We start from the raw sequence: 27,269 nt of genomic DNA, 5'->3' as shown, positions 1-27,269 counted from the left end.
ACACCTCCTCCTGGGCTCCCTCCTATGCCTCGTTTCTGGCAGGATGCCATCTCCTCAGGTCTTCTCCTCACTGTCCTCCCAACCTGCACGCTGTGCTCTGACCATACCTGGGTACTGCTTGCCCTGCACAGTTCCATCATCAGCTTTTGTTTGAATACCTACAGAGTATCATCCTTGGACTTGCTTCAATGCCTCCTACAGGAAGCCTTCCCGGGCTCCTCCGGGGCCCTGAACTCTTTCCTCCGTCATGCCCTTTTGGAGAGTTCTCTCACTGCCACCACTTGGCTGTGAGCCCCCATGAGACTTAGGTCCATCAGACTTGAGTCTCCTTAAGCATTTATGTCTCGTAATTTTGAGGGCCCCCTGAGGACCACAGCAGGTCTCTCTCCATTTGATCGTAAGACCTTAGGTTTCACCTCCAGGGTCCCAGGCAGCAGTTATGCCCTGACATTTTCAGCCCAAGGCAGAAAGTAAAGGATCCCTCTCCATGCCTGGTGGCTAAAGAAGTTGTCTCCTGGGAGGCAGAGTGTGACACAGGTCTGTTGGGCAAGGCAGGGTGGGCACTGGGGGATGGCTGCTCTGGTGACTCCCATGTCTCCTTCTAGACTCAAGATTTCCTGGCATTTCTAAGCAATTCCCCAAACTCTACTGGTGCACTAAAAGGAAGGAGATGTATAGCTGTCTGGGGACCCCTGTCTCCCAGCACCCCAATTGGGTGACTCAGGGCAGCCAATTTGAAGCCAAATACATTTCCCGGAGCAGACTGGAGCTGACGTGCTCGCCCTTCCTCCCCACAGAGTCAAAAATCTCACCCTGCCTCCTCTGATCTGAGAACCCATTTGGGGTTCCCAGTCCCTCTCACAATTCCTAGTCTTGCCAAGATTCTCTCGGGCGGTGGGGGCAGAGTGCGTATGACTCAAGGGCAGCCTGGGGGAGAGCTTTGTGGTGATCAACAATTCTGTATCTTGTTTGAGGTAGGTCCACGAATCTTACACAGGTGATAAAATGACATGGAACTACACACACACACACACACACACACACACACACACACACACACACACACACACGGTACCAATGTCAATTTCCTGGCTTTGACATTATACTGTAGCCACGGAGGATGCAACCATTGGGGGAAACTGAGTGAAGGGTACACAGATTTCTCTGGACCATCTTTGCAACTCCCTAGAGATTTACAATTATTGCAAAATAAAAACTTAAATGAAAGTATCTTATTTGAGCCAAAGAATTTTTTAAAAAGTGCTGTAAGTTGGACTGTTTGTGATGGGCAGGTCCTCTAAAGCATGTGGGGCCTTGCCTGGGTGTACCTGTGATGCCCTCTCTCCAGGTCTCTGGATCCTGGTCTCACCTTTCATTGGTCACCCTCTCCAAGGACTTGAAATTCCCCCCTTCAGTCCATGTTTGAAAGAGGAGCTTGCAAAGGGCAAAGCTCACCAGCGAAAGCACTGATGGTGCCACCATGGGCCTTGTAATGCCGGGGTGGGAGCTCTAGTTGGGAGCAGGAGTCAGATGGGTACCCGGAGCCTCCCAGCCGTAACCATGGCCCCAGTTTCTGCCTCTCCCATGAGGTCCCCCTGACTCTCGCCGGCTTTCCTTCCCAGTGAGGGGAGGGAGAGAGGGGATTGAGGGGCACTGGCGGTGCTGCGGGGACTCCGTTTCCCTTCTGGTCATGGTTTTCCTTTTATTTCGGTGAGAGGCACGCGCACACACACTGCACTCACGCACACACGCTGCGGGACCAGCGCTGTCTGCTGGAGAGTCTCTGAGCTGGGGGATGGGTGGGGCAGGGCGTGGGGCTGCCCCCTGTCCGTCCGGGCCCGGGAGGCGGGGGGCGGTGCCGTGCTGGGGACTCAGGGTCACACGGGGGTGGTGGCTTAAGCGTTGGCCTTCTTGCCGCCGCCGCCGCCGCCGCCGGGGCTGCCTACTCTCGGATCCAGCCGGCTGTAGGGCTCGAAGGCCGAGGAGCCCAGTTCGTAGCCGGCGGGCAGGTCCAGGAGCGGCGCGGTGGAAAAGCAGAGGGCCGGCGGCGGGGGCGGCAGCGGGGGGGACGCCGAGGCCGAGTTCAGCGGGTTGAGGTGCGGGGACGAGTTCCTGGGGTCACCCAAGGAGGTGCCCCTGTGGCCGGCAGGCAGGCCCGGCGGGCCGGGGGTCAGCGCCAGGAGGCTGGGGGCCCCGGGCACGGTCAGCAGCCGGCCCTGCTCCAGCAGCCGCAGGATGTTGGAGGTGGCGAAGGCCTTGGAGGCCGAGGAGGACGCCCGCTTCTCCAGGTCTCTGCTCTGGTCTTTCTTCTGCTTGGTGCGCCGGTTCTGGAACCAGACCTTCACCTTGGGGCGGAGCGTGGGGAGGGGTGTCAGCACGGGGGCGGGGGGGGGGGGGGGACAGGCAGAGCAAAGTGGGGGCAGGTGGGGCAGGAAGAGGGAGGACACAGCGGGGGGCAGGGGAGTGGGGAGCAGGGGTGCAGTGAGAGAGGAAAGAAGAGGAATCGGATTAGGATCTTCCCATAACCAGCCTCCTCTCGGTGAACTGATAAGAGATCCTGGTCCCCCTCCGAGTCATGGGCACCCCTCCACTGCTAAGCTGACCCTGGCCTAGGACAGAAGGGTGGATTGGCAGTGGAGGGGGCGTCCAAAGGGCACAGAGGAAGGTCCCCTCTTGGCCCACCCTCCTTCCCCTCTTGGCCACTCCCACCTCTCCTGGCCTGGGCCCCTAGGCTGTCTGTAAAGGGAGCTGCTAACATAGTCTGGACATTCACCTGTTTGAGCCTTTCAGCAGCCCCTCCCACCCCATCATTTATAAAGGCTGCACATCTCCATGTGATGCCCAGTGTAAGAGGATGTGTCAGGATGCTGAGGGAGACTTCAGATGACTACACACTCAAAGCTGGGGACATAGAGATGCCAAGTAGCCCCATCCTAAATAGAGCCACCAACCAAAGGGCAGAGACCTTTTTCAAGGCGGATGGGAGGAGGAGAACTTGCCCTCTGCCATCACCCAGTACCTGGCACCTGGCCCTGGGCACTCCAACCACATCCTACTCTATAGGAGGAAAGGAAGTCTGGGAGGGAGGCTCAGTGGTCAGTTCTGCAGGCCCCAGACAGTGAGGGGAGTTCCTCCCCTCTCTGGGAAGGACAGGGTGCTTCCCCCTGCCCAAGGCAACTTGGGAGTGTAAGTGAGTCGCTTGTAGGGCCTGGAAGTACATGGAAGGAGAGAGCATGACATCTACTCCCCACAGCATCTGCCAGCCCATGTCACTGGAGCCACCAGTGCAGTACCCAGACCCGTGTCCCCAGGAGCACAGAGACTGACCCTGCTTCTGGCCTGGAAGTTTTGGAAGGCTGGCAGCCGACTGGGCATTGTGTGTCAGCAGGACAAGTAGGGACCATGGAGTGGAGGGCCTGGGGGGAAAAGAATGGGGAGACCCACTAGTTCCCTCCAGCCTCCGAGGATGTAAGGGAAGCAGCAACTCCGGTGGCTCCAGGTGGAGGAGCTGAGAGGTGAGGAGGAGGAGGCAGGGGAGGGAGGCTTGCCTGCCTGGGTGAGGATGAGGGCAGAGCTAAGGCTGTCTGGGGTGATACCCAACGTCACCACCTGTGGGAGCAATCACCCCTCCAGCAAAGGCCTCGAGCTAGGAGGCTCCTCAGGCCAGAAGGTGCCAGGTTCCCTGCCCTCCAACCCTGGGGGAAGGTGCTGGCAGGGAGGGAGCAGGTGGCTCAGACAGAGCACACCCCCTTCTAGTGACTACAGCAGGAGGGGCTTCTTTCCCTGAGGTCCCTCCAGCAGGGAGTCGGGGCAGTTCTGAGTTGGGGCGGAGAGGTTGTGACAGATGTGAGTTTGTTGTTTTACGCGGGACTAGACTGAGTTTCCACAACTGAAAGTGACCCGGGAGTCACAGGATCCACTTGAGGTTGAGTACTTCATTCATTCACCCATTCATTCATTCAACAGATATGTACTGAGCACCCACTATGTGCCAGGTGCTGTTCCAGGCTCGGGGAATCAGCAGTGAACAAAGCAGAGCAAATCTGTGTGGAGTGGATGGCACAGAGGGGGAGACAGATGATAACAAATAAGAACAAACAGGTATGGCTGCCGAGTAGCAATAATGATTTGTGGTGAGGAACCACTTTTTAAAGTTTCCAGTCTGTCGTGGGCCAATATTTTTGTAAAATAGAACTAAAAAAGTTACTAGAAAAATTGCCGTCCACGTTTCTAAATGCTTACTCTCCAGTCTGGACTCATCAAACCCAGGTAATAGTGTGTGAGCTGGCCGCACCCCGAGGACAACACTTTGGGGCGCTGCTTTAGAGAAAGGGGGCGAGATAAGGAGGGGAGAGGTGGGGAGGTGACTATCTTATGAGTGGGGTGGCAAACACAGCTTCTCTGAAGAGGTGACATTTGAGGCCATATCATTGAGGGATGGTCAGGGAAGATTCGACCAAGTCTGGCTGAAGGAAGTGACTGTAAGTTATTCGAGAATTTGATTGCTCCAGGAAGTGATCCCACCAGATCCTTGGGGACCGTGGCTCTGCAATCCTTTCTCCTGCTAGGAAGGCTCCTGGCTTCTTGGCCAGGTTAGTACCTACCATCTTAGGACCTCAGGCCAGGGACCACCCTCAAGAATCCATGAATCTCAGTTTCTCATATCTAGAGTGGAGACAGGGAGGGTACAGCTCAGTGGCAGAGTGCATGCTTAGCATGCACAAGGTCCTGGGTTCAATCCCCAGTACCTCCACTTAAAAAAATAAAAAACGGAAAAAAATAAAAAAAGATTATGCTTCTTAAAAAAAAAGCTAAAATAAGGAAATCCTTGTAGAGGGCTTAGCATCCTGCCTGGCCCATGCTCAGTGGGCATTATTATTTCTTGCTCACTTTTTCTGTTCCTATCTCTGAACTAGAGGGAGAGGACAGACCCAGAAACTGAGGGGATATTGGGAGAGCGGCACTAACCCGCCCCCAGCAAACGGAGGGCGGTTAGGTACAAAGGGAGTGTGACAGGGGTGTGACTGCTGAGGACGCAGGCTTTCAGGGGGATCTGCTCCATGTCCAGCTCGGCTGCAGCCCTGGCTGTGACAGGGAGAGACGGGCATGCCTAGGGCAGTCCCTGGTACACAGCAGGTGTTTAGTCATACTTCTGAACAGAAGTATGGGGTGAATATACTCAGAAGTCCACAAAATTCTAGCCATATCACCTTGGGCAAGTGAATTAGCCTCTCTGGGGCTCAGCTTTCTGAAACAGAGATCCTCTTACCCATAAAGTCATCTTTCTGTAAAGATGAGGTGAGCTAATGGATGTGCCTGCTTTAAATTTTGAGCGTGTTATATAATTTCTTAGTGCCTCAGCTTCCGTCTCTTTAAAGTAAATATAGTAAAGAGCCTTTCTGGTGGGCTGAAAAAATATCCTTGGTCTTTGTCCCTGGTCCTTGGCACAGGGCTCCTGAACCCCCATGCATTTCCTGACTGACACACCGGCCCCTCTGAGCGCACCTGAGTTTATGCTAATGAGGTGACTCAGGGTGAACTCCAAGTTTCAGGATGGAGGTTGGTCCCAGAAAGATCAGACCTGTAATTAGAAGGTTGGAACTTTCAGTCCCATCTCTGACCTCCAGGGAGGGGAGTAGGGGCTGGAGACTGGGTTATAAAGATTCTTGAATAATGAGATTTGGGGGCTCCATGAACTCTCCCCCATATATCCAGCTCTATGCATCTCTTCCATCTGGCTATTTCTGAGTTGTATCCTTCATAATAAATCTGTAAAAGTAAACACAGTAGAAAGTGTTTCCCTGAATTCTGCGAGTCATTCTAGCAAATTATCAAACATAAAGAGGGGGGTGCGTGAACCCCCACATTTATGTCTGGTCAGAAGTACGGGTGGCCCCTGGGATTTGCTACTGGCCTGTGATGTGGGACTGTCCTGTGAGACTGAGCCCTGAAGCTGCAGCGTCTGAACTCCAGGAGTTAGTGTCTGAATTGAATTGAGTCGAACTGTTGGACACTCAGCTGAGTGTCGGAGAATTGGTTGCTGTTAACGTGGGAAAGCACCACCTATTTGGTGTCAGAAGTGGTGTCAGAAGGAAAACCTCCCAGGGATCCCACAAGGCTGTGGTTAGAACACGTCAAGCACTTAGAACAGTGCCTGGTGCACAGGCAATGCTCAGTGTTAGTCAGCTGTATCGTATATTATCTGCAAAACTCCAGGGCTGGGGAAAGAGAAGGGAGGGCGGTAAGTAACAATCTGTTAGTTGAGGATTCACTGGGGGCCCCCAGGAGGCCTGAAGAGGAAAAAAGGCCTTCGAATACTTTCTTGTCCTTGGGAAGAACATGCTGGCTAGTGCCCACCACACACACACACACACACACACACACACACACACACACCCACACACAGACCCCCCCCACACACTCACCCCCACACATACCACACACACCCCCTACACACGCACACCACACACATATACCACACACAGACCCCTCCACACACCACACATACACCCCCACACACCGCACCCCACCCCCACATACACACTCTACACTTTACAGTTCAAGCCATGTGGAAAAGGTCTTGGAATGAGGTAAAGAAGCCTTAGGGAAGGCTTCCTGGAAGAGGAGGAGCTCGGTCTTGATCTTCAAGGGCAGACAAATGTAGCCTGTACTGGGGGCAGAGCAGGGGAAGGATGAGGACTGAGAAGGAGCTACCTGCCAGGGCATCTGAGAGGCCCTTGGAAAGAAGGTTTCTTGGGAGAGTTTGGGGACAAAATTGGGCTAGACAGAGGGAAATTGGGACACAGGGGAGGGCTGGGGGTTGAGGGGTGACTCGGTGCCTAGATCCTGGGGTTTGAGGTGTCTCCCTGACTTCCCCCGGGAGCTCTGGCCTGGCCCAGCCACTGCAGGCGCCCTTCTAAGCAGAGCCTGGCCCTGCAACCCCGCTGAGCTCAGCTGGAGGGAGGGCCCCTGCCCCTGGCCATCTGCCAGGTTTTTTGGGACTGTGTACAGGGAAAGCTGGAGGACAACAGTCCAGGTGGAGATGACCCGAGCCTGCAGGCCGGCTGGTTGCCAACCTGCCCTAACTGCAGTGGGCCATGCGGTGGGGGACCTCCCGGAGCCGCCGCCTGCGGCCTTCCCCAGGGAGCGCACCCTTCCGGCCTGTCTGCTCCCTTAGTCCCTTCCTGCCTCTCCTCCCCCCTCAAGTGTCCAGGCCCGGCACTTTCCATACATTTATTGACTGACCCTCCTCAGCTGCCTACCTATAGCTGAACCAAGAGTCTCTGAGTCTTCCTTTGACAAGCTCCAGGGTAGTTACCCAGTTTCCAGGCAGCAGAAAGATGCTGGACTGCTTGTCCAAACCCCAGCTCTGTATGACCTTGGGCATAACGTCTCCTCATGTGTAAAATGGGATAATTCTGGTAGTTACATCACAGGGTTGCCGGGAGGGATTAGTGAGTTAACATATGCAAGGCACTTAGAACAGCACTCTGGCACGATAAGTACTAATATTATTATTATTATCATTTAGCTCTATTACCAGCTTGAAATGCCTCCATTCACACAGAGTAGGTGCTCAGTTTACTAAAGTTCTCCCTTTGGGTTGAGCATACAGTTGTTAAAGTGCTAAGCGTGAAGTCCTGTGTGAGGGGGATGTTCAGAGCCCTTCTCTTCAACAGGCATTTCTGAGGCACATTGGGATGAAGGGAAGGCGAGGGAAGATGGGGAAAGGTCCAGAATGGGGAAATGAGAGGTCCCTAGCCCAATTTTGTAATGCCTCATCTCTCCCCTGGATCTTTGCTCCCAGAAAGCCAACCCCTCTCCATCCCTTCCTGCAGGCTCCCTCCGGCACCAACCAATACCCTTACGCCACCCCCTGCCTCTGGAATGGCCCTCCCTCCTTTTACTTTCTGTTGGCATGTAACTTTCTCTCATCAGCGCTATATTTATGTGCTCTTATTCTTGTGTAACTTTAAGCCTTTCCCTAACATATGTCTGAACTCCAGAATCGGGTTTCCATGCAGCAGCCCGCAGGTCTCACACCCCAAGAGGTTCCCCGGCTGCCAGGGAAGGGGTGGAGTGGCCTGGCCCTGCCCTTTTACCTGAGTTTCTGAGAGGTTCAGCTGTCGGGCCAGCTCAGTGCGCTCACGGCCCACCACGTACTGGCAGCGCTGAAACTCCATCTCCAGGCGGTACAGCTGCTCAGCTGTGAAGGATGTGCGGGTCCGCTTGGGCCGGTCCAGGTCCAGGCCCTTGGGCAGGACAATCTCCCGGATGGTTCCTTTGGCGTCTGCAGATATCATAAAAGGAGGCAGATTAATTCACTAGTTAAGGATTTAAGTCACCAACGAGCATCTTAATAAGAGGCAGTGTGATCTAGTGAGGAGCTCCTCAGGTCTGAGCCTGGCTGTGTGACCTCTGACAAGTTGCTTACCCTCTCTGGGCCTAGCCTCCTTAATCATCCAATGCAGAATGTTATATCTAATGGGTATATGTATATGAATGGGCCTCAGTTCAAATGTCAGGTCTATCATCATAGCCTGGGGAGAGAGGACTCACTTTGACCCAGCCAAGATTCTGCTCCCTCAGCAGAGCAAGAAACAAATGGAAAGAGAAACACCAAGTCCTCAAGTGCAGAGGAAAAGATGGGTTAGACCGGGATGTGACCCATCAGGTAGGTCTTACTGGAGGAGATGTCCAGAGACTTTTTTTAAATTGAAGTACAGTTGATTTACAATGTTGTGTTAGTTTCAGGTGTCCAGCAAAGTGATTCAGTTTTACATACATATACATGTATGTATATATATGTATTCTTTTTCAGATTCTTTTCCACTATTATATAATATAAATAAAATACTGAATATAGTTCCCTGTATACAGTATACATACAGTAGGACCTTGCTGTTTATCTATTTTTGTGTATAGTAGTTTGTATTTGTTAACCCTAAACTCCTAATTTATCCCTCCCTGCTTTCCTTTTTGGTAACCATAAGTTTGTTTTTTATGTCTGTGAGTCTTTTTATGTTTGTAAATAAGTTCGTGTCACTTTTTTTTTTAAAGATTCCATATATAAGTGATATCATATGGCATTTTTCTTTCTCTTTCTGGCTTACTTCACTTAGTATGATAATCTCTGGGTCCATCTATGTTGCTGCAAACAGCATTATTTTATTCTTTTTTATGGCTGACTAGTATTCCATTATATATATATATATTATTATATATTCATATAGACCACAACTTCTTTATCCAGTCATCTGTTCTTGATGGACATTTAGGTTGCTTCCATGTGTCGGAAGAGCCATGTCTTAAGCCCTGTGTGTGTGTGTGTGTGTGTGTGTGTGTGTGTGTGATGAGTGCAGGGGTGTGCACTTTGCCCACAGACCCTCCTGGGGTCCATGAAGAGGCTCACTGGTGAGGGTTAGAGGTGGGATACCCAGGGGGAGAAGAAGAACCATTGCTACTGTGTCAAGCTGCTGGGGGTGACTTCAAAAGGGGGAGCTTCTGCCACACCCTGTGCATCTAGTCCTAAATAGCAGGCCATCCTCCTGGGCCCTGGACCAATGCCATCTATGCATTGGGTCCCCAAGATGGAGCCTACATAAGAGATGTTGAAAATCCTACAGCCCATGTTCACCAGATAGTCCCACTTAAAGTAACAGCAACAAAGTCTTCAGCAAAAGCAACATTGCTTAGGGGTAGGGCTGGTTATACACATACATCAGCTTTAACTACAGGGGCAAAGATGATCCAAGTTTGAACCACCCATACTGACGGCTTGAAATCTAGTTCTTAGAAAATTTTATGTCAAAAATTAGAGTGTGGAAATAATGCAGCATAATACTCTGTAGGATTTCCCCAACCACTCCCAAAGTATGATCTTGATAATAATAAAGCTAAACTAACGGTAATTTGCCTTTACATAGGAAGGTTAGCGTCAATGAAAAACTTACCAACTCTCAGACCTGGATCAAGCCCAGGTAACAGCCCTGATCAAGCCCAGGTAACAGAGCAAGCCGCCACAGTTGCAGTGACTCTGACCCTCTCCAGGGGGCGAGCACAGCCAGCAATGGTAGTGGTAGTGGCTTTGGCAGCTCATGGTTTAGTCATGATAATAGCTGACATCTCTGCAGTGCTTGCTCTGGGCCAGGCACTGTTTTCAGCACTTTAACCCTCCCAGTGTCTCAGTGAAGTTGGAATTATTATTATCCCCATTTTACAGACGGGGAAATGGAGGAACAAATTTTAAGTCACTTACCCTAGGTCATACTGACAGTTCTCAGTAAGCTTTAGACACACCCTCATTTGACGTGATGAATACCCTCTTTTAATAATCCTTAGTGATTCAACTGACAGGTTATAATGAAGAGAGCTTTGGTGGGTAGAAAATGGAATGTTCTGGATGGGTTCACCATTGCCCTGGAAGAAGCAGGAAAGGACCTGTTTTGGGGATGTTCGGGCTGTTAAGAGGCCCCCTGTGAGCCACAGGACCGTAGAACCTATTATTTCAGGGTCCCCGCTCTAGAGGTTGAAACAGACCTCTCCCTCCAAATCCCCCAGCTTATGACTTACGCCGAGACTGGTTTTTCCTGCCTCCCACCAGGGCCAGTTAATGTTCACTCCTCAGGGTGCACTTTAGTTCCTCCTAGGCTCCTGGCTGGCAGGTCTTGTCCCCGATCTCAGAGGTTCTAGCGCCTTCGTGTGCTCAGTCAACGCTGGGGGAGAAGGTGAGTCTGGGTGGGGGACGCGGTCCTGCTCGGAGGCTGCTCCTCCCCACCACCAGGCTGGTCCTGGGAGGGCGCTGGGCAGAACACAGCCCACGGGTGGGGGCCCTGCTCTTGGAGAGCTGGTGGAAACACAGGCCTTTTGGAACAACTCAAGCTTCCCCACTCTGATACTTTCGACATTTCAGTGTGGTGGGGTAATCTTGTGACCCCATTGTGACTGGGTCCCCTTTCCTCAGCTTCTACTGACTCCATCTCCAAAGGCACTGATTTTATTAAAAGAGTCTTGGCAGGTGTGAACAGGGGGAAGGGTGGTGGGCGACTATGATGTGCTGGAAGCTCACATCTTTCCCCAGAGCCCATCTGAAGCTCTGAGCCTGTGCTCCTGACCACTGAGGCCAAACCATAAAGCTCCCTCTTTCCACTTCCATAGAGGAGCGAAGAGGAACATTCCTGCCTCAGGGAACAGCCAGAGCAGCACTCCTGCCCTTCAGGGCCAGGGGAGGCAGGAACCAGTAACAACCAGGAACCAGGGCACCTCAGACTTGCCCCCAGATACCTAAACGGGCCATACAAATTGGCACATGAAAAGATGTTCAACATCACTAGCCATTGGGGAAGGCAAATGAAAACCATAAGAAATACCTCTCGGAGTAGCTACAACGAAAATATTGAGAGGACCAAAGGCTGGCAAAGATGTCGAGAAACTAGAGCTCTTGTACATTGCTGGTGGGGATGGAAAATGGTGCAGCCACTCTGGAAACTGACCTAGCAGTTTCTGAAAGAGTTAAACATATATTTACCATGGAACCCAGTGACCTCACTCCTGAGCATTTGTCTTAGAGAAATGAAATCTTAGGTTCACATCAAAACCTGCACGTGGATGTCCATAGCAGCTTTCTTTGTAACAGCCCCCAAATGGAAACAGTCCAGATGTCCCGCAATAGATGAATGGATAAACAAATTGTGGTACAGCTATATTATGGGATGCTACTCAGCAGTAAAAAGGAATAACAATTGACATGACAATTTGGATAAATCTCCAGGGAATTATACTGAGTGAAAGAAACCAAGCCCATCCTTAAGGCTACATGCTGTATGATTCCGTGTATATTACGCTATAAAATGACAAAGTTATAGAGGTGGAGAACAGACTTGTGCTTGACAGGGGTTAGATAAGGGGGGGTGTAACTATAAAGGGGTAACATGAGGATGCTTCTTGGTGCTAACAGAACAGTTCTGCATCTTGATTGTGGTGGTGGTTATATGGATCTATAAATGTGATCAAATGTCATAGTACTATATACAAAAACAAAAAAGGGCATGCCAAAAATGGGTGAAACCTGAGGAAGGCTGGCAGTTTAATTAATTATGTTGTACCAATGTCAGTTCCCTGATTTTTGATAATGTATTTTAAATATGGAAGATGTCACCACTGTGAGGAGCTAGGAGATAGATAAATGGGACCTCTCTACCATTTTTACAACTTCTTGTGAGTCTATATTTCAGTAAGTGAGTCTTACTTCAAAATAAGACATTAACAACAGTTACAACAAAACATGCCATGGAGCTAGAATGATGTTTTGTCACAGAAACTGACAAATCCATTAGTGGAGAGAATACAATAGTGTTTCCCCAAACGCCTCTGCATTTCGCTTGTGGTTTGTAAGATTATTTAAAATGATACATAAATAAATTCTTTGTCATTTCAAAAGTTATGCACTTATTTTAGTGTTTACTAGAAAAAATTTAAAGCTATGATTTTACATGCTTAGAATGAAGCTACAGTAGGTATTTTGTTTTAAAATATGCTGAAATATTAAGTAAATAAATGAAACATGAATATAATAGAAATGGTAAAGATAGTATTCAAATAACTGACTATTGGGAAACAATGGAATAAGGAATACACAACTGGAGCTGTGTATATATAGTGTAGAAAGTTTGTGACAAAGGGAATATTCTAAATGGAGACGGGTTCGTCTAGCCTGTAAGTGGAGTTAAATAGATTGGTTACCGTAAGTTATCCGTTTGGAATATCATTAAGTTAAATTCATGTTTCACACCATAAAGAACAATGTTTTGAACGGATTAGAGATCAAATCACAGACTACAGAATGATAAAAGTATTTAAAGAAAATATAGGAGGATATTCTTATAACCCTAAGCTTGGGAAGAGTTTTCCAAGCAAGATACCAACTTGGACTGTAAAGGAAAAACAGAGGTTTTATTTGACTATATGAAAGCTAAAAACTTTTGTATGATAACAAGCATCAAAATCAAGGTAAAATGCAAAAGACACAATTGAAGAAAATACTTTTGAACACCAGAAACTAACACAACATTGCATATCAACTATACTTCAATTTAAAAAGAAACAAAAAAGAAAATACTTTCTTAAAAGGCAAATAAATAATACCCAGGATATATAAAATGCAATTATGAGTAAACTAATTTTTTTTTAAAAAAGGGCAATGGTCCAGTAGAAAAAATATTCAAGTCATTTATGTGAGCCATTCACAGAAAAGATATCCAAATGCCCAATAAATATATGGAAAGATGAGCATAGCTTCACAGTAATTAGGATGATGCAAGTTTAAGAAACAATGGGTAATCATTTATCTCGCATAAGTTTAGAGAGACATTTAGTAGATGATTAATAAAGCAATGATGCACTGTGGGGGAATCCACACTCCCACTCACTGCTGGTATGACCACAAATTGCTATAGCCTTTTAAAGCTTCATTTGTCAAATTTAAAGATGCACATAACTATTGCCCCAGCAATTTTATTTTAGTAGGTAATTATCAATAAAAGCACAGGCTGGCAGGCGTACGTGTGTAAAGCTCAGTGGTAGAGTTCATGCTTAGCAGGCATGGGGTCCTGGGTTCAATCCCCAGTACCTCCATTTAAAAAAAAAAAGAAAGAAAAAAAAAAAAAAGGAAGGAAGAAAAGCAAAGGACAGACTCATGTGCTCCAAGGTATATAAAAGAATGTTTGCTGCCGCATTGTTCAAAGTGTTGAAAGCTTGAAAGCATCCTGAGTGTTTCCTGTAAGGGAAATGACTGAACAAATTGTGATACATTCAGATCATTCCTATTTTATAAAATACCATGTAGCAATTAAAAAGAATAAGGCAGTATCTATATGAACTGACACTAAGAGAAAGAAAGTTGTAGATTAATATGTGTAGTACTATCCCATTTATGTAAATAAAACAACTGTATATATTCAACCATTCAACAGAAATTTAGTAAGTGCCTACTATGTGCCAAATACTATTCTAAGGTGTGAGGATACAGAAATGAGTAAAACTGACAAAGTCCCTGTTCCCATAGACCTTGTAGTGGTGAGAGAGCCAGAGAATAAATTTAAAAAACTAATATGTAAGGTAATTATAAATGCTGCGAAGACAATAAAACAAGAGGATATTACTGATCCTCTCCAAATAATCAAAACCCAATAATCACAGAGTGCTTGTGTTTGTACTTGCCGTTTTTAGCCAGGACCATCAGAGAAGGCCAGTCATCAAAGTCAAGTTAATGTAAAAACCATGAATGCCGTTTGCCAGGGTTTCCAACTCCTTCCAGGTACATGGTAGGGCTGCATTAATTTTCTGCCCTTTGAAATCAGACATGGCCACATGACGTGTTTTAGTCAAGAGGAAAGGATGGGGTCACTTTCAGGCGAAAACTTCAAAAGGCCGGTTCATAATTTGCCACACCCTGTACCCTTCTGTGATGGGGGGCGGAAGAGGGGGCAAGATGGCGCCTTGTCAGCCTGGGTCTCTTAGTACCAAGATGGGCCCCTGCCCGCTTGGGATGGAGTTATCAAGTCAGCGAGAAATATACCTGCATTTTGTTAAAACTCTGACATTTGGGGTTATCTCTGCAGCAAAATCTAGCCCATCCTTACTGGCACAGCCCTCTTCCCTGAATTGTTCTTTTTCTGGGTGGAGTTGGTGGGGAAGCACCAAGAAGGAGGGACAGCTTAATTCCCACAGCCTCTCTGTGGGTAGGTCTTGTTAGGGTGCAATGCACCGGTCTAAGTGGAATGAATACTGAGCTTTGCTGCCCTTCAGATATCCTCAAGGACGGGGTGAGCCCTGAGAGGTGGGGGGGGGGAGTGGATTCCATCCAAAGAGCCTTTGCCACAGGAAATGTGGTGACCCCTGCCTAATAATAGATAGCTAATGCTACTGACCTCCAGGACCAAAGATTACCCCCTCCTGCCTCTCACCCCTTCTCACCTTTCCCAATAGAACCCCTCAAAGTCCCACCTGACTTCATCCAGGTAGCACCCAGGTTAATGCGCTGCTGTTAAGGTGCTGATTTTTAAGTGTGACAAGGTCCTTCCTGCCTTAATCTACAAATATGATGTGATCACTACAAAAAATCCCTTATAAAAAATTCATTCTCAAGTTTATTGGGAAAATTGAAAATGGAAGAAAAGTTGAGAAAAAATGTTAAAGAGTGAGGAGAGAATACTCGCATTGCCATTACAGAAAAATCTATTACAAGTTGACAGCAAATGAAATGGTGTGACGCTGGTGCAACAGCTAAGAAGCAAATCCTTACTTATATGAGGATTTGATATATTGTAAAGATGACACCTCAAATTAGCTGGAGGAAAGAAAAGATTATTAAAGGCCCGGGTTTTGGACATTTAGTTTATTATTTGGAATAAAGTAACTTATCTCACACTGCATGCAAAAATATATACAAGATGGATTAAAACTTAAATGTAAAAATAAAGTTCTAAAAATTGGATGAAAAACATCGAAGAATTAAAAAAAATAAATAACTGATTTGAGTACCTAGAAATAAAAGCTTCTGCAGGATGAGAGACTGTTAAAAGACAAATGACCGATTGGGAGAAAATATTAATAATACATGCATAACAGAGTCTTAATGTCTAGCATGCACAGCCTCTATAGAACGGTGAATAAAATCAAGCAATCCAGTGGGGGAACTGAATACATTAGACAAAAGGGTTATTCAGAGAAGAAGAAATCCTAGTGGCCAATAAATATGAAAAAATACTCAGGTTCAGAAGGACTCAGGGGAAATACAAGTTAGAGCAGCAATGAGATAAATTTTTTCTTCATATAGCATATTTTACCCATCAGACTGGGAAGATGTGCTGGCAAAGGTGAGGGAAAATAGGTTTTTCTCAAGCTCTGTTGTTAAGAATGCACATTAATACAAAACAAGCTTTTCTTGGAGGGCAATTTCACAGGACCTAGCTGAATTTTAAAAATGCGTAGTTCCTTTGTTTCAGAAATTTTATAGAGGTTTCAAACCCAGAGAAATATTAGTATACTTGATAAAGACAGAGCCACTTTTTGTAGCATAGTTAGTAAGAGAAAAAAAAAGGAAAAAGCTGAATGTTTGTCAATAGGAGTACCGTCAATGACGTCACAGTACAGTCATGCCTTCAGCTGTTGCGCAGACATTAACAAGAACGAGACGCATCTTCATATACTGATCTGGAGGGATGACCATGATATATTGCTATATGAAAATAGCAAATGCATACATAAAACCCATTTTTATAAAGAACAAAAGGTAAAACTAAACTGTGTGCCTGCTTGTATCTACGTAGAATTAAGTCTGGCAGGATGAACACCTCTCTTTTCTGTTTGCTCTGTGGAGTGGAAGCTGGTCAGGGAGGGAAGATTTCTCCCACCTTACTTTGTACACTTTTTTATTATTCAGTTTGTTGCAAAGACTGTCACAGTGTAAACAGACTATTTTAGCAGTTTGCAAAAACATTCCACTTATGTAATACAGAACTTACATATTTATGTTTTTCAGTTACTAGGGAAAGTTTAGGAGATTACATCTTGGGAATGGAAGTGTATTACATGGGGGAAATGAAGAATTTTCAGCTTTCCTTTCACATGATTTCAGCATGGATTGATTTTTCTAATTAAAAGGGTATTTTGTACTTCAGAAAGGAAAAGACATTACAAACAAAAATAAAGATAAATTGTAAACTCAAAAAAATTGCAACACATAATGAATTTTTGTAACAAAAAGTGATACTATAAATATATATGACATGGACATTATATATTATATATAATATTGTTTTTTTGGTTGCAGAAGAACTTTCTGGTTAAGAACTAAAATGTGGAAGTTCAAAAGGAAATGACCATCAGATGTAATTACAGTTTAAATTTGAGCAGGAAAAAAAAAACTCACAGGAAAATTTTTTAAGAAAAAAAAAGATCTGGGGATGTTTACAATACATCACAGAAAAAGGGATCGCTTCCCTTTTATACAAATGTATAAAAACATCTAAGTATATTTTATGTTTATAAATATGTTTACGTAAATGTTTATATAATATATAAATATTGATCTATAAATAAGTATAAATGGTATTTACAACTAAAAGAAAACAATGAGCAAACCAACAGAGATATGGCTGAGTCTATGAATAAAAAATTCACAGAAGAGGAAATAAAAATAAAGAGTAAGTATAGGAAAATATGCTTAACCTTACTAGTAATTAAAAATGCTAATAAGATTTTTTCACTTGAAAATATTTCACTCTAAAGGATTGAGTATATCCTGGGCTGGGACAATGTGGAGAAATGGCACATTTGTACACAATTTCTGGAAGTATAAATTAGTACATTTTTGGCATTTGGAAATATCTATCACAATTTTAAGCATATATATACTTGGATTTCAATTTTTCGCTTCTAGGAATTTACCCTGTAATTATATGCATACCAGACGTACATGAAATGATGTTTATTATTTTTAAAATTTTACCATGAGAAATTCTAAATATATACAAAATAAGAGAGAATAGTATAATAAATCCAGATATACTTATCCCCCAATTTCAATTATAACAGTTCTATTTCAATATGAAACAATGATAAACTCAGGAACAATCCCATTTCTTCTATATCACCATAATTTTAAGCAAATCCCAGATATCATATCATTTTATCCAGAAATACTTTTATAAGTATCTCTAAAGAATCCTTAAAAAAACCCCCACAATACTATTGTCACAACTAGACATATAAAATGTCTCACCTGTTTACATATTTTTCATATTGTCTCATAAATAAGACCAAAAAATCTGTTCAAATTAGGATACAAAGATGTTCACTGAAACATTGTAATCGTGAAAAAATAGAACCAATATAAATATCCAGGAACAGGGGACTGGTTAAATAAATTACATTTTATCTGCATAATGTGGTACTTTGCAGCTGTTAAAAATAACGAGGCAATTCTTGATAGAAAAACGTATATTAAGTGAATGTTTACTAAACGAAAAAAAAAGTTTGCAAAAATCCTGCCTTTGTAAAATGTAACTTACATTTTTTTTTTCAATTACTAGGGGAAGTTTGGGAAATTGCATCCTGGGAGTACAAGTGTATTATATGGAGGAAATGAAGAATTTTCAACTTTTACATGATATAGCAAAATAGCATGGACTGGTTTTGTAATTAGAAAGATATTTTGTACTTCAGAAAACAAGAGACATCAGAAACAAAATTAAAGGACAACTTATAAACTAAAAAAACCATGCAGCATATACTAAAAGCAATGAGCTACTATCCATAATACAAAGTTCCTACAAATCAGTAAGCAAAGGCATATCTGAAAATTTAAATGGTCAAATGAAATGAACTAACAGATAGCGGAAGAAATACAGCTGGCCAATAAACAAGAAAAGATGCTCAACTTCACTAACAATCAAAGAAATAAAAATTAAAATGCCAGTGAGGTTCTTCTTAGGTATGTAAGACGTATAATGTCCCATATAGGGAGAGGGCAAAGGTGGAGCTATAGATTACTAAACTTTTTTCCTCTGGAAGAACAGTTTAACATCTATCAAGATATAAAGTGGACACTGTGCCGGCAAGACTTGGGGATACAAACACTTGCAGGCATTGCTGGGGGAGTTTCAGCTCACGGAGGGCTCTTCCGCATTATCTTCCAAATTACACACACAGATATTCTTTGACCCAGTAAACTACTTCAGGAACTTCTCTGACAGAGCCACCCATGTGGAAATGACCAAGGAACAAGTTTATTTACTGCAGCATTGTATATAATAACAAAAGATAAGGAAAAAAGTTAAATGTCTACCACGAGGGCACCAGCTGTATAACATACATTATGGCCCATCCAGTCTCTATAAATGGACTACTACGTAAATATAAAAAACTAACAAGAAGTTCTTTACACCCCAAGATACACTGGTAAGTGAAAACAGTAAGGCGCAGAAAAATGTAGAGAGATGTCACCATATGAGTAAAAAATAAAAGCAAGAAAAAATAATCTAGCTGCATTGATTGCATGAAGCATAGGAATTATTTGGAAGAACCTACTAGAAAGCAGTAAATCATGGCTGCCCTTGGTGGGGTGGTGGGAACTGAAGGATGGGGGACAGGGGTGGGAAGTTTTTCACTGTGTACTTACAACAACTTTTTGATGTTTGAATCAAATGAATTAATTACAATTTTTTAATGAAACACGTATAAAAAAATTTTTTTTAGTGTGTGTAAACCTTTTGAAGCAGCCATTCCACTGCTCGGAATCCTATCCTTTGGAAACACTCAAGGGCGCGAAGACGCGCGCCTTGGGAGCCCATTTCGCCGTGTCGGTACCAGGGATAAACAACCGGAACCTCCTTCCCGAGGTTAGGAGAATCCGGCTTTCCCAACGGAAGGAGCCCTGTACAGTCACAGAACAGCGTGAGATGGTTGGGTCCAAAAGATGATCCCTGCGGATTGCATTTTTCAAAGCGGTAAGTCGCAAGATAGCTTAGGTAATGTGATTCTGCTTCCGCTGATGTTTGTATAGGAGAGTGGGGGTGGGGATCTGAAACACACCTAACATTGGAGACGGTGGCTATTTTTGGGAGCCTCCCACCGCTTCGTATTTTTTTTTTTTACACCTTCAGCACTTACTACTTTTTGAATTTACATTCTCTGTCCACCTGTGCACGCTGTAACTATGGCCCTGCCAGAGGCTGGGTCCTCGCAAGGTGTCCTCATCCGCCTCGCCCCGGCTCCCCAGAGCTCCACGGGTGGCCCCCGTGGGCGGCGGGACAAGCAAAATACAGAACAAACTGTGGCTTTTGTTACCCGGTTATTTCAAGCTCCGGCGGAGGATTGGAGGCGTGTGGATGGGGCGCGGATTTGTCTAGTTATTTCCCCGGTTGGCTTTGCGGGTGAAACCTCACACCGAGCAGCTGCGGAGAGCCGGGAGTCTCACTACCGCCCTTGAGGCCCTGCACTTCCCACGACCTCCCGCTCCGGACGCAGCCGGCCTCTAGGCGGCTACACCAGCCCTGGGGATCCAGAGACCAGTAAAAGAACCAAATCCGAGCTTTTTCAGATTTTACATTTCAGTGGTTCCCAAATTTGAGGATTCCACAAAATTCCAAAACTAGGGCGTCGTCAGTTTTATGTTTTAACACTTACTTTGTGCTCTGTCATAATCACCATTTCATGTAAGGAACGGCTTTGAAACGTAAAAAAAATAAGGTCATTTCAGAACAGATGTTCCTCCTCCGAGGGGGTTGCGACTTCCTACCTAGTTAAATACCTAGCGATGTGGATGTTTTGCCATCTTTCATTCATTTGGCAAGTATTTACTGGGTGCCTACTGTATGCGTTCAGAATACGCCTGGGGAGATCGCGTAGGTTTGTCGGGCGCGCTGACAGCCTCCTAAATAGTCTCCGCGCGGGATCAAGGGAACCTGGCTCTGGGCACCTGCCTCCTGGAATTTAGCGCAGACATCCCTCATCACCCGAGTCTGGCCGCCGGTGCCTGTCAGGAACCCCCTGCACGTCGTCCCCGCATGTGAGAGGGTCTCTTGGCTGGCACGCTGAGCGCCAGCAGCCCCACCAGGTCGGTCTGGCACAGAGTAGCTACTCATTAATGTTAGCGGATTGAATCAGCTAGCAAGTGAAGGGCAAGATCATAGGGAAAAGTGGGAGAGTGTTTTTTTGCTGGGGTGGGGAGGCAGCAGTTAGCATCTTGGCCATCTCCACTCCCTTGCCGCCCTGGCAGGCCCAGAGCCCTGGTTTTTCCCGGTCCACCCATTCCTCGGCTTTGTAGGCCAGATCTGGTCCTGGTGCTGCCACCTCTTTCCGCAGTGTCCACTGCCACCCTGGCATCCTCAGTGGAGACCCTCCAACTGCCTTCCTGGACTGGGGCAGCGGTATGCAGAGGCGCCTAGACCACCCTGGGTCCTTGGGATTCCTGGCAGGCCCACTCCCCTCGGTGTCCTCAATCAGAGCTTCTCAAACTGAAGTATGGGGGAACTCTGCAGGATGCACTGCGGGTAACCGGCTACCCGCTTTCCGAGGAGAGTCAGACTAATCTTCAGTTTATATTAAGCAAACAGGGAATAAAGGGAAATTCATATGCTTTGTATACTCCCCTGCCCCTCCCCACCATTTAAAATACAAATCAAAGAAAGTGCACTGAGAGGGAGCTTGGGGTTACTATGGCCTCCAGTAGACTGTAATTGAGGAAATGGCATAGAGCCAACAGAACCCACTAATGCCCTCTCTCCCGACAGGTTCTGTGCAGTGGGTGAAGCCTCAAATTGGTTGGTGCCAGCGTACATAGGCCCAGGGACACAAGCCACCATGGTCCACTTCCTCCCTCCAGTTCCGAGTAGTATACACTGTCCCAGCCACCTTGCCTGGCCACGTCACCTGGGGACCACCTAGAAGCTCAGATCCTTCAGATTATGTGTGTGTGCGTTTTCACACGTGTGCGTGTGCCAGCACGATGTGGTCGCGGGTTCACGGGCACCCCGGTCCAAAAGACCACCTGGGGTGGTAGAAATAGCTGAGAACACAAGGAGCCACCAAATGCCCTGCACAGTTGCTGGAAAATAAAAACGGTGCACACAAGAAACACCAACAAGACAGTACATTTTTTTTTGCAGGTTTGCTTGTGTGTGTGTGTGTGTGTGTGTGTGTGTGTGTGTATGTTGAAGGCGGTGTGGCAGGGCATGGATATTAAAGGGTAAAAATGGAGACCCAAATGATTGGTAGGGCCTGGCATTGACCCCCGTGAGACTGTGGATCCTTCTGCCAAAAACAAAGCAAAAGGAAAAATGTAACAAACATAAAAGAAAAACAATCCCAGGAAAATAAAAGAGAAACCTAATACCCCCCCAAAACTCCCAAACTAAAACTAAAACTAAAAACAAAACCCTCAAAATGCAGTCTGCTGCATAAATCATTTAAGCCTTTCAACTGCTGCATGGGGGGCTGGTCCTGCATTCTGCAGTCTGTAAACGGTAATACTGAGGCCCTGGTCCCACAGTCTGCAGAGGACCCAGGCGCTGGGACCTGCAATCCAGTGCTCCTTCCAGTACAACATTCTGCCCTGCCTTCTCCGTTGCCAAAACACCCCCTCGGGCAGGTGGGCAGCTGTGCCCTTGTGGAGCTGCCACAAGTAGACTCTCCCCACCCTCTCTCGGTGAGGCCAGCCAGGTCCCAGCTGAGTCCTCCTAGGTCCAGTGGCTGCTGTAAATCCAAGAAAGGAAGTGAATGGCAGGTCAACGCTGAGCCCAGACCTGGCTGCCAGAGAGGGTTTTCTGTTCCCGAAGGCTGCTCCTAGCTCAAGTCCCCAAGCCTTGGCCCCTTGCCCGGCATACTCGCATACTCGGATGTGTCTACAGCAGCCAGGGCCCTGCGAGGTCTATGCCATTGTGCTGTCTGTGTTTGGACCAGTGAGTTTCTGCAGCTCAGGTTCAGCACTGTCCCCAGATTCTCAGTGGGGTCGGACCGCACTAAATTCAGTGACTCCCTGTCCCACACCTACTTCTACAAACAGGACTGTCTAGCTGCAGCCAGAGGCCTTGGCCTTCCTGCACCCTCCCACATCCCCAGCCACTGGTGCATCCATCAAGCTCCAAGGTAAAAGCGTTTCCGCTGGTGGGTGGTGGTCCTGCAGGGGTGGGGGGAAGCCATGCACTCACTCAAAGTGTCTCTCGGTTTTCCTGTTCCTCTGCTTCCAGACCGAGGAGTGAGGAGCCAGGTGGGGAATGACGCAGGTCTCAAGGTGCAGGAGTGCCCTGGGGGCAGCCTCTGAAATCCACTCTACTCTGGCCAGTGTGGCTGCACAGAGCTGGGGGCAGAAAGTGAGGCCCCACTGTGGTTTTGAGACCCACAGTTTGTAGGGACTGAGTTGGGCGAGTTGGGACGGCGCTAGCATTGTTCATAACATTTTCTGGGTTGAGTGTTGCTGGCAGAACACCATTCCCCGCTCTGTGCAGAGGGGTTGTTGAATTTGACTCTGAATTCGTTTGAGAATCATGTAGGTGCCTCTGAGTGAGAGAGGGAAAGCGCAGATCATGAGGTTTGGGAGTTTGGGGTGAGGGTTGTCCCACCTCTTTTAACTGCAGGGATCCGGGCTTCACCGAAAAGGCCATTGCACCGAGGCTGCAGCAAATGAATTTAGAGCCACAGTTGGGAGGCGGCCTGTTCCTTCCATCGGCTTCCCAGGAGCAGTTGGCTCGCTCTGTTCAAATATAAAACAAAAGCATCCCACACCTCGACCCCTCACCGGCCGATGGGCCATGCATGCAGTGGTGTGGGGCGGCCTAGGAGGCCCTTTGGTCCCTGTGGAAGCCAAGCTGCGTCCTCGGTGGGCTGTGTGCGGTGCCGGTTGTGTGTACATGCCTATTATCCTGGTGGCCTTGTTTGTGCCCACTAGTGGCATGAAGCAGCCTCCATTTTGAGGCAGGGGATTCAGCAAGGTCGGCCTCCCTGGCTCCCTGACCCACATTTTGCAGAGGCAGCAGAAACTTGGGTGAGTCGTTGAGGGAGGGTTCCTCAAAGGGGACTGGGGAAGGCCGCACTGTGTGATCTGCAAGGTGGCGCTGGGTCTTCTTTCATCAGCCGGCTCTTGACCCCTTGGCTGCTCACCTCCCAACACTTACACAGCCTCTGGGCCCAGGAGGGTGAGGTGGGGGAGGCCCCTGAGGAAGGAGGCCCACTGCTTGAAGCAGTTTGTGGGTCACCTCACAGCTCCCTCTTTCATTCAACAGAATATTTATGGGGATCCTGCTGGCTGTTTGCAGTTTCATAGGCAACATCTGTGACCCTTAGCATAGCCCTTCAAGGGAAGAGCTATGGTGTCTTTGTACAGGTGAGGAAACTGAGGCATGAGAGGCAGAGAACCTGGTTCAGCTTCAGAGGGCTCTAAGACCTGTATTCCAAACTAACTCCCCTCAATTCCAGCCCCTGTGCTTTCCTCTTACTCCCCTGCACCTTGGGACTCCCCCAACAGATCTGCTACCCTGAGGTGGGGCCCTCAGGGGAGTGCAGAGTAGAAAAGAGGCAGAAAGAAGGGCCAAGACCCTGAGAGAACGGGGCTCTTTCCCAGAATCTTCACCCCACCAGCAACCAATGACTATGATGGCCTACCTTCCGTCCTTTTGTAGTTTCCTCCAAGGGTACTTTGGCAGGATATGTCCTTGGAGGTCAAGGGCAAAATGTACTCTCTGCTTAGAGCATACTGGAGGGACATTCAGCCAGGGGCCATGGTGCCACAGACTCCCCTTCACAGTCCGGGGGGCCTTTCATTTGTCAGAGCCTCTGCCCTGGGCCCAACGGGGACAGGAGTGACGCAGGTGACCCTGGCTAGGAGGGATTAGCGGTAAATGACGTCCCTGGTATCTCAGGCCTGTAATAACCTCCTTGTTATTAAATGGAAAAGGGCAGAGGGATTTATGAGGGCCCTGTTTACCTTTTATTTTTTTCAGGTGCATAAATACCTTCTCTGCGCTCCGTTTCCATTATATGGTACAAAGGTAACGGCATGGCTGTAGTTTCCACACGCATTTGTGAAAGCACACCTGCTGACAGTGCACACAAGCTGCCCCACATACAGCGGCGGGGCCCTCTCTTCCTGGCTGCGGATTGCTCCCAGCGTGAGGGGTCTCCACCCCACAGGGTGGAGGGTCATTTTTGACTTCTACTGTCTTTAAGTCCACACCAGACATCTGTACACAAAATCTATTTTTTCACATCTGTATTTTGAAATCTACATTTTGACATCTATACAGAAAATCTACAATCTACACGCAGAGTTAATAGAGCAGAAGGGATGGTAGGTGTGCACAAAACTCACAATTGTCCAGGCGGAAAGAAATGGCTACCCATAGGTGGAGTGTGAGGTGGTGAGTGTCATGCAGGGGACTTGGGGCCCTTAATCTGGGAGTGCAGGCTTAAGGGGCTGATTTCTCTGTTTCTGGAAGCCCTGCAGATTTCCTTAATGGAACTCCAAGCTGGCTGCTAACACCTTGTACACAGGACACCCTGCAGTCTATGAATAGGATCTAATTTAATCCCAGGTTCCCAACAGGTCCACACACCTGATGGAATCCCTGCTGGGTGGGGAATCACCCACCCTCCATGCCCTATCCTGTAACAGCTTTGACCCAAGCCTGACCCAGAACAGTGCTGGGCACCCATCTCTAGGTGACCACACCTGGCACCAGAAAGTGTTTCAAGAAGATCTGACTTTGTGTCCCTGAGTCTGTGTCCAAGATGGTCATCACTCAACTTCACACTGGCTGCCTCCGTACTCACCCTTAGCCCCCATTCTGAGAGCCACCCAAACCCAGCAGCTGTGGGGAGGCTGGGTGCAAGCAGGCCAAGGTGTCCTAGTCTGCGTGTGGGGAGCTCACACACAGCCCAGTGCTGGAGCGACCTGGAGCCAGCATTAGGCTGGTTCCCCTTCCCTAGGCAGTGGCAGAGGATATCGGCTCTGCCTGATTTCTCCAGAGGCCCTTGGGCTCCCAGGAGGGGCGCTCAGGAAGAAGGGGCAAGAAAAAGGCAGCGGAAGGAAGCTGGGGGAGGGAGTCGAAGAAAAAGGCCGGGGAAGCCATTACCCTGGAGTAGCCTCTTCTAGGCGCTGGGTCTCCTGGATCCGGGACTCCGGGCTGATGGGGGAAACAGACCTCAGGCTCTGGCCCAGGCCTTGGGCCTAGGGACCGGCTGAAGGCAAGACCCCTGGAATCCCTTTCTCCTCCCATCTCCCTGGGTGAGCCCCGGATCCAGCGAAAGCCAAAACTAGAGCTTCGTGTCAGGCTGGCTTTGGGGGCCGGGGGAGTCCCAGCCTCTTGGCAAGGAAGGCAGGCAGAACTGGGCACTCGGACGCAGTCCACAGGCGCTTGCAGAAAGCGAATGCTGAGAAGGCGAGCTCGGCGGAGAGAAATGGTCAAGAAAGAAGAGAGGAAGGCGAAGGGCGAGGGAGAACCAGAGAGACGTGAAAGGCCAGGCTGGGAGAAGGCCGCACCGAGAGCTGGCTGGGCCCGGGCGCCGCGAGGAAGTGGGAACCGAGAGAGCGAAGCCCAGGCGGGCGAGCGCGGCGCACGCAGCCCTCCGCGTCCCGGTGCCCTCTCCCGCGAGCAGCCGGTGGGTCCGCGTGGCTGGGAATGGGAAACGAGGCTGGGCAGCAGGGCAGGGAAGCACCCGGCCACTGAGAGGAGCCCGGGCTTTTCCTCTCGCGGTTCCAGACGCTGGTCCTTCCTCGTCCTAACCCCGCGGAACGCTTGTGACGCTTTTCTCCGCACCCGCCACGAGGGCCGCGGGGCGGGGACTCGGCTCTCCGCATCCCGCACTCCCATCTCGGCCCCCACGCCTCGGGAACCCGCCGGGATGGGTCTGGGGTGAGGCTCCGGCCCTAGAGGCTAAGAATTGTAAGGCAGTGAAATGGGGATCTCTTCGGTACCGGTTGCCGCTTTGTCCCCTGCACTCAGCTCAATGCCCCGCACACAATAGACGCTCAAAATAACGTTTGCTGAATGAATGACCGAATGATGACTGACTGAATGAATATATGAATTGAGAGGTGGAGGTTGCAGGAAGTTCGGAGGCCCCAGTAGGGACAGGGGTGTCCAGCGGGCTAGGGCTTCGAGCATTCCTCTTACCTCGCACCAGGATGCGGCGGCAGTGGTCTGCCTCGCCGGGCCCGGGCTGCCCGTCGCTGTCGGCGCCGCTCTCCCTCGAGCCCGCGGGGCTGGAGGCGGAGGTCCCAGCAATTTCCTTTGGGCTGCGGCCGCTGGCGTTAGCGCTCGAGTCCTCAGCTCCGCCGCGGTCTCCGCCGCGCCCGCCCCGAGACTCCCGGCGTGAGGGGCCTCGGTCGCGCTCGGCGCCCCCATCGCCCATGCCGGCCGCCACCGCCGCCTTCGCCACCGCCTGGCCAGCCTGGGCTGGCCAAGCCCGCGCCTCCCCGCCCCTCGCGCCCCCACCCCCGCCGTCGGCTCCTCCTCCTCCGGCCCCGCCCCGCCCGGCCGCTCCACCCCTCCCTGCTGATTGGGCCCGAGTCGGGGTTCTCCGACTCCCAGCGGCGCGCGAGGGAGCTGCGCCGGGGGTTGGGGGTTGATGGCCTCACTCCTCCACCCCTTGTCTAGCCTCACACTGAACCCGGCAGACGGAGGCCGGGGATGTCCTGGGGTACGGAGGAACGCCCTACACCCACTCCTGAAGTTTATCAACTCCCTCCCCCAACAACCAGCCTACTCCCCTCC

At 48.5% G+C, this 27,269-nt stretch overlaps 1 protein-coding gene across 1 annotated transcript; it reads right to left on the bottom strand.

Moving 5' to 3' along the window:
• Positions 1 to 1,393: 1,393 nt before the first annotated feature.
• On the bottom strand, positions 1,394 to 26,954 carry VAX2 (ventral anterior homeobox 2). The gene is made up of 3 exons (XM_074341508.1): positions 26,670 to 26,954; positions 8,103 to 8,290; positions 1,394 to 2,345 (listed from the first exon to the last, which is right to left on the bottom strand). Exons 1-3 carry the CDS (start codon positions 26,905 to 26,907, stop codon positions 1,896 to 1,898), a joined length of 876 nt encoding a protein of 291 aa, XP_074197609.1. The 5' UTR covers positions 26,908 to 26,954; the 3' UTR covers positions 1,394 to 1,895.
• Positions 26,955 to 27,269: the final 315 nt, after the last annotated feature.

Source organism: Camelus bactrianus, chromosome 15 (genome assembly GCF_048773025.1).
Source record: "Camelus bactrianus isolate YW-2024 breed Bactrian camel chromosome 15, ASM4877302v1, whole genome shotgun sequence".
Classification (NCBI taxonomy): domain Eukaryota; kingdom Metazoa; phylum Chordata; class Mammalia; order Artiodactyla; family Camelidae; genus Camelus; species Camelus bactrianus.
The sequence above is the reverse complement of the archived record's forward strand: the minus strand, read 5'-3'. Positions and strand labels throughout refer to the sequence as shown.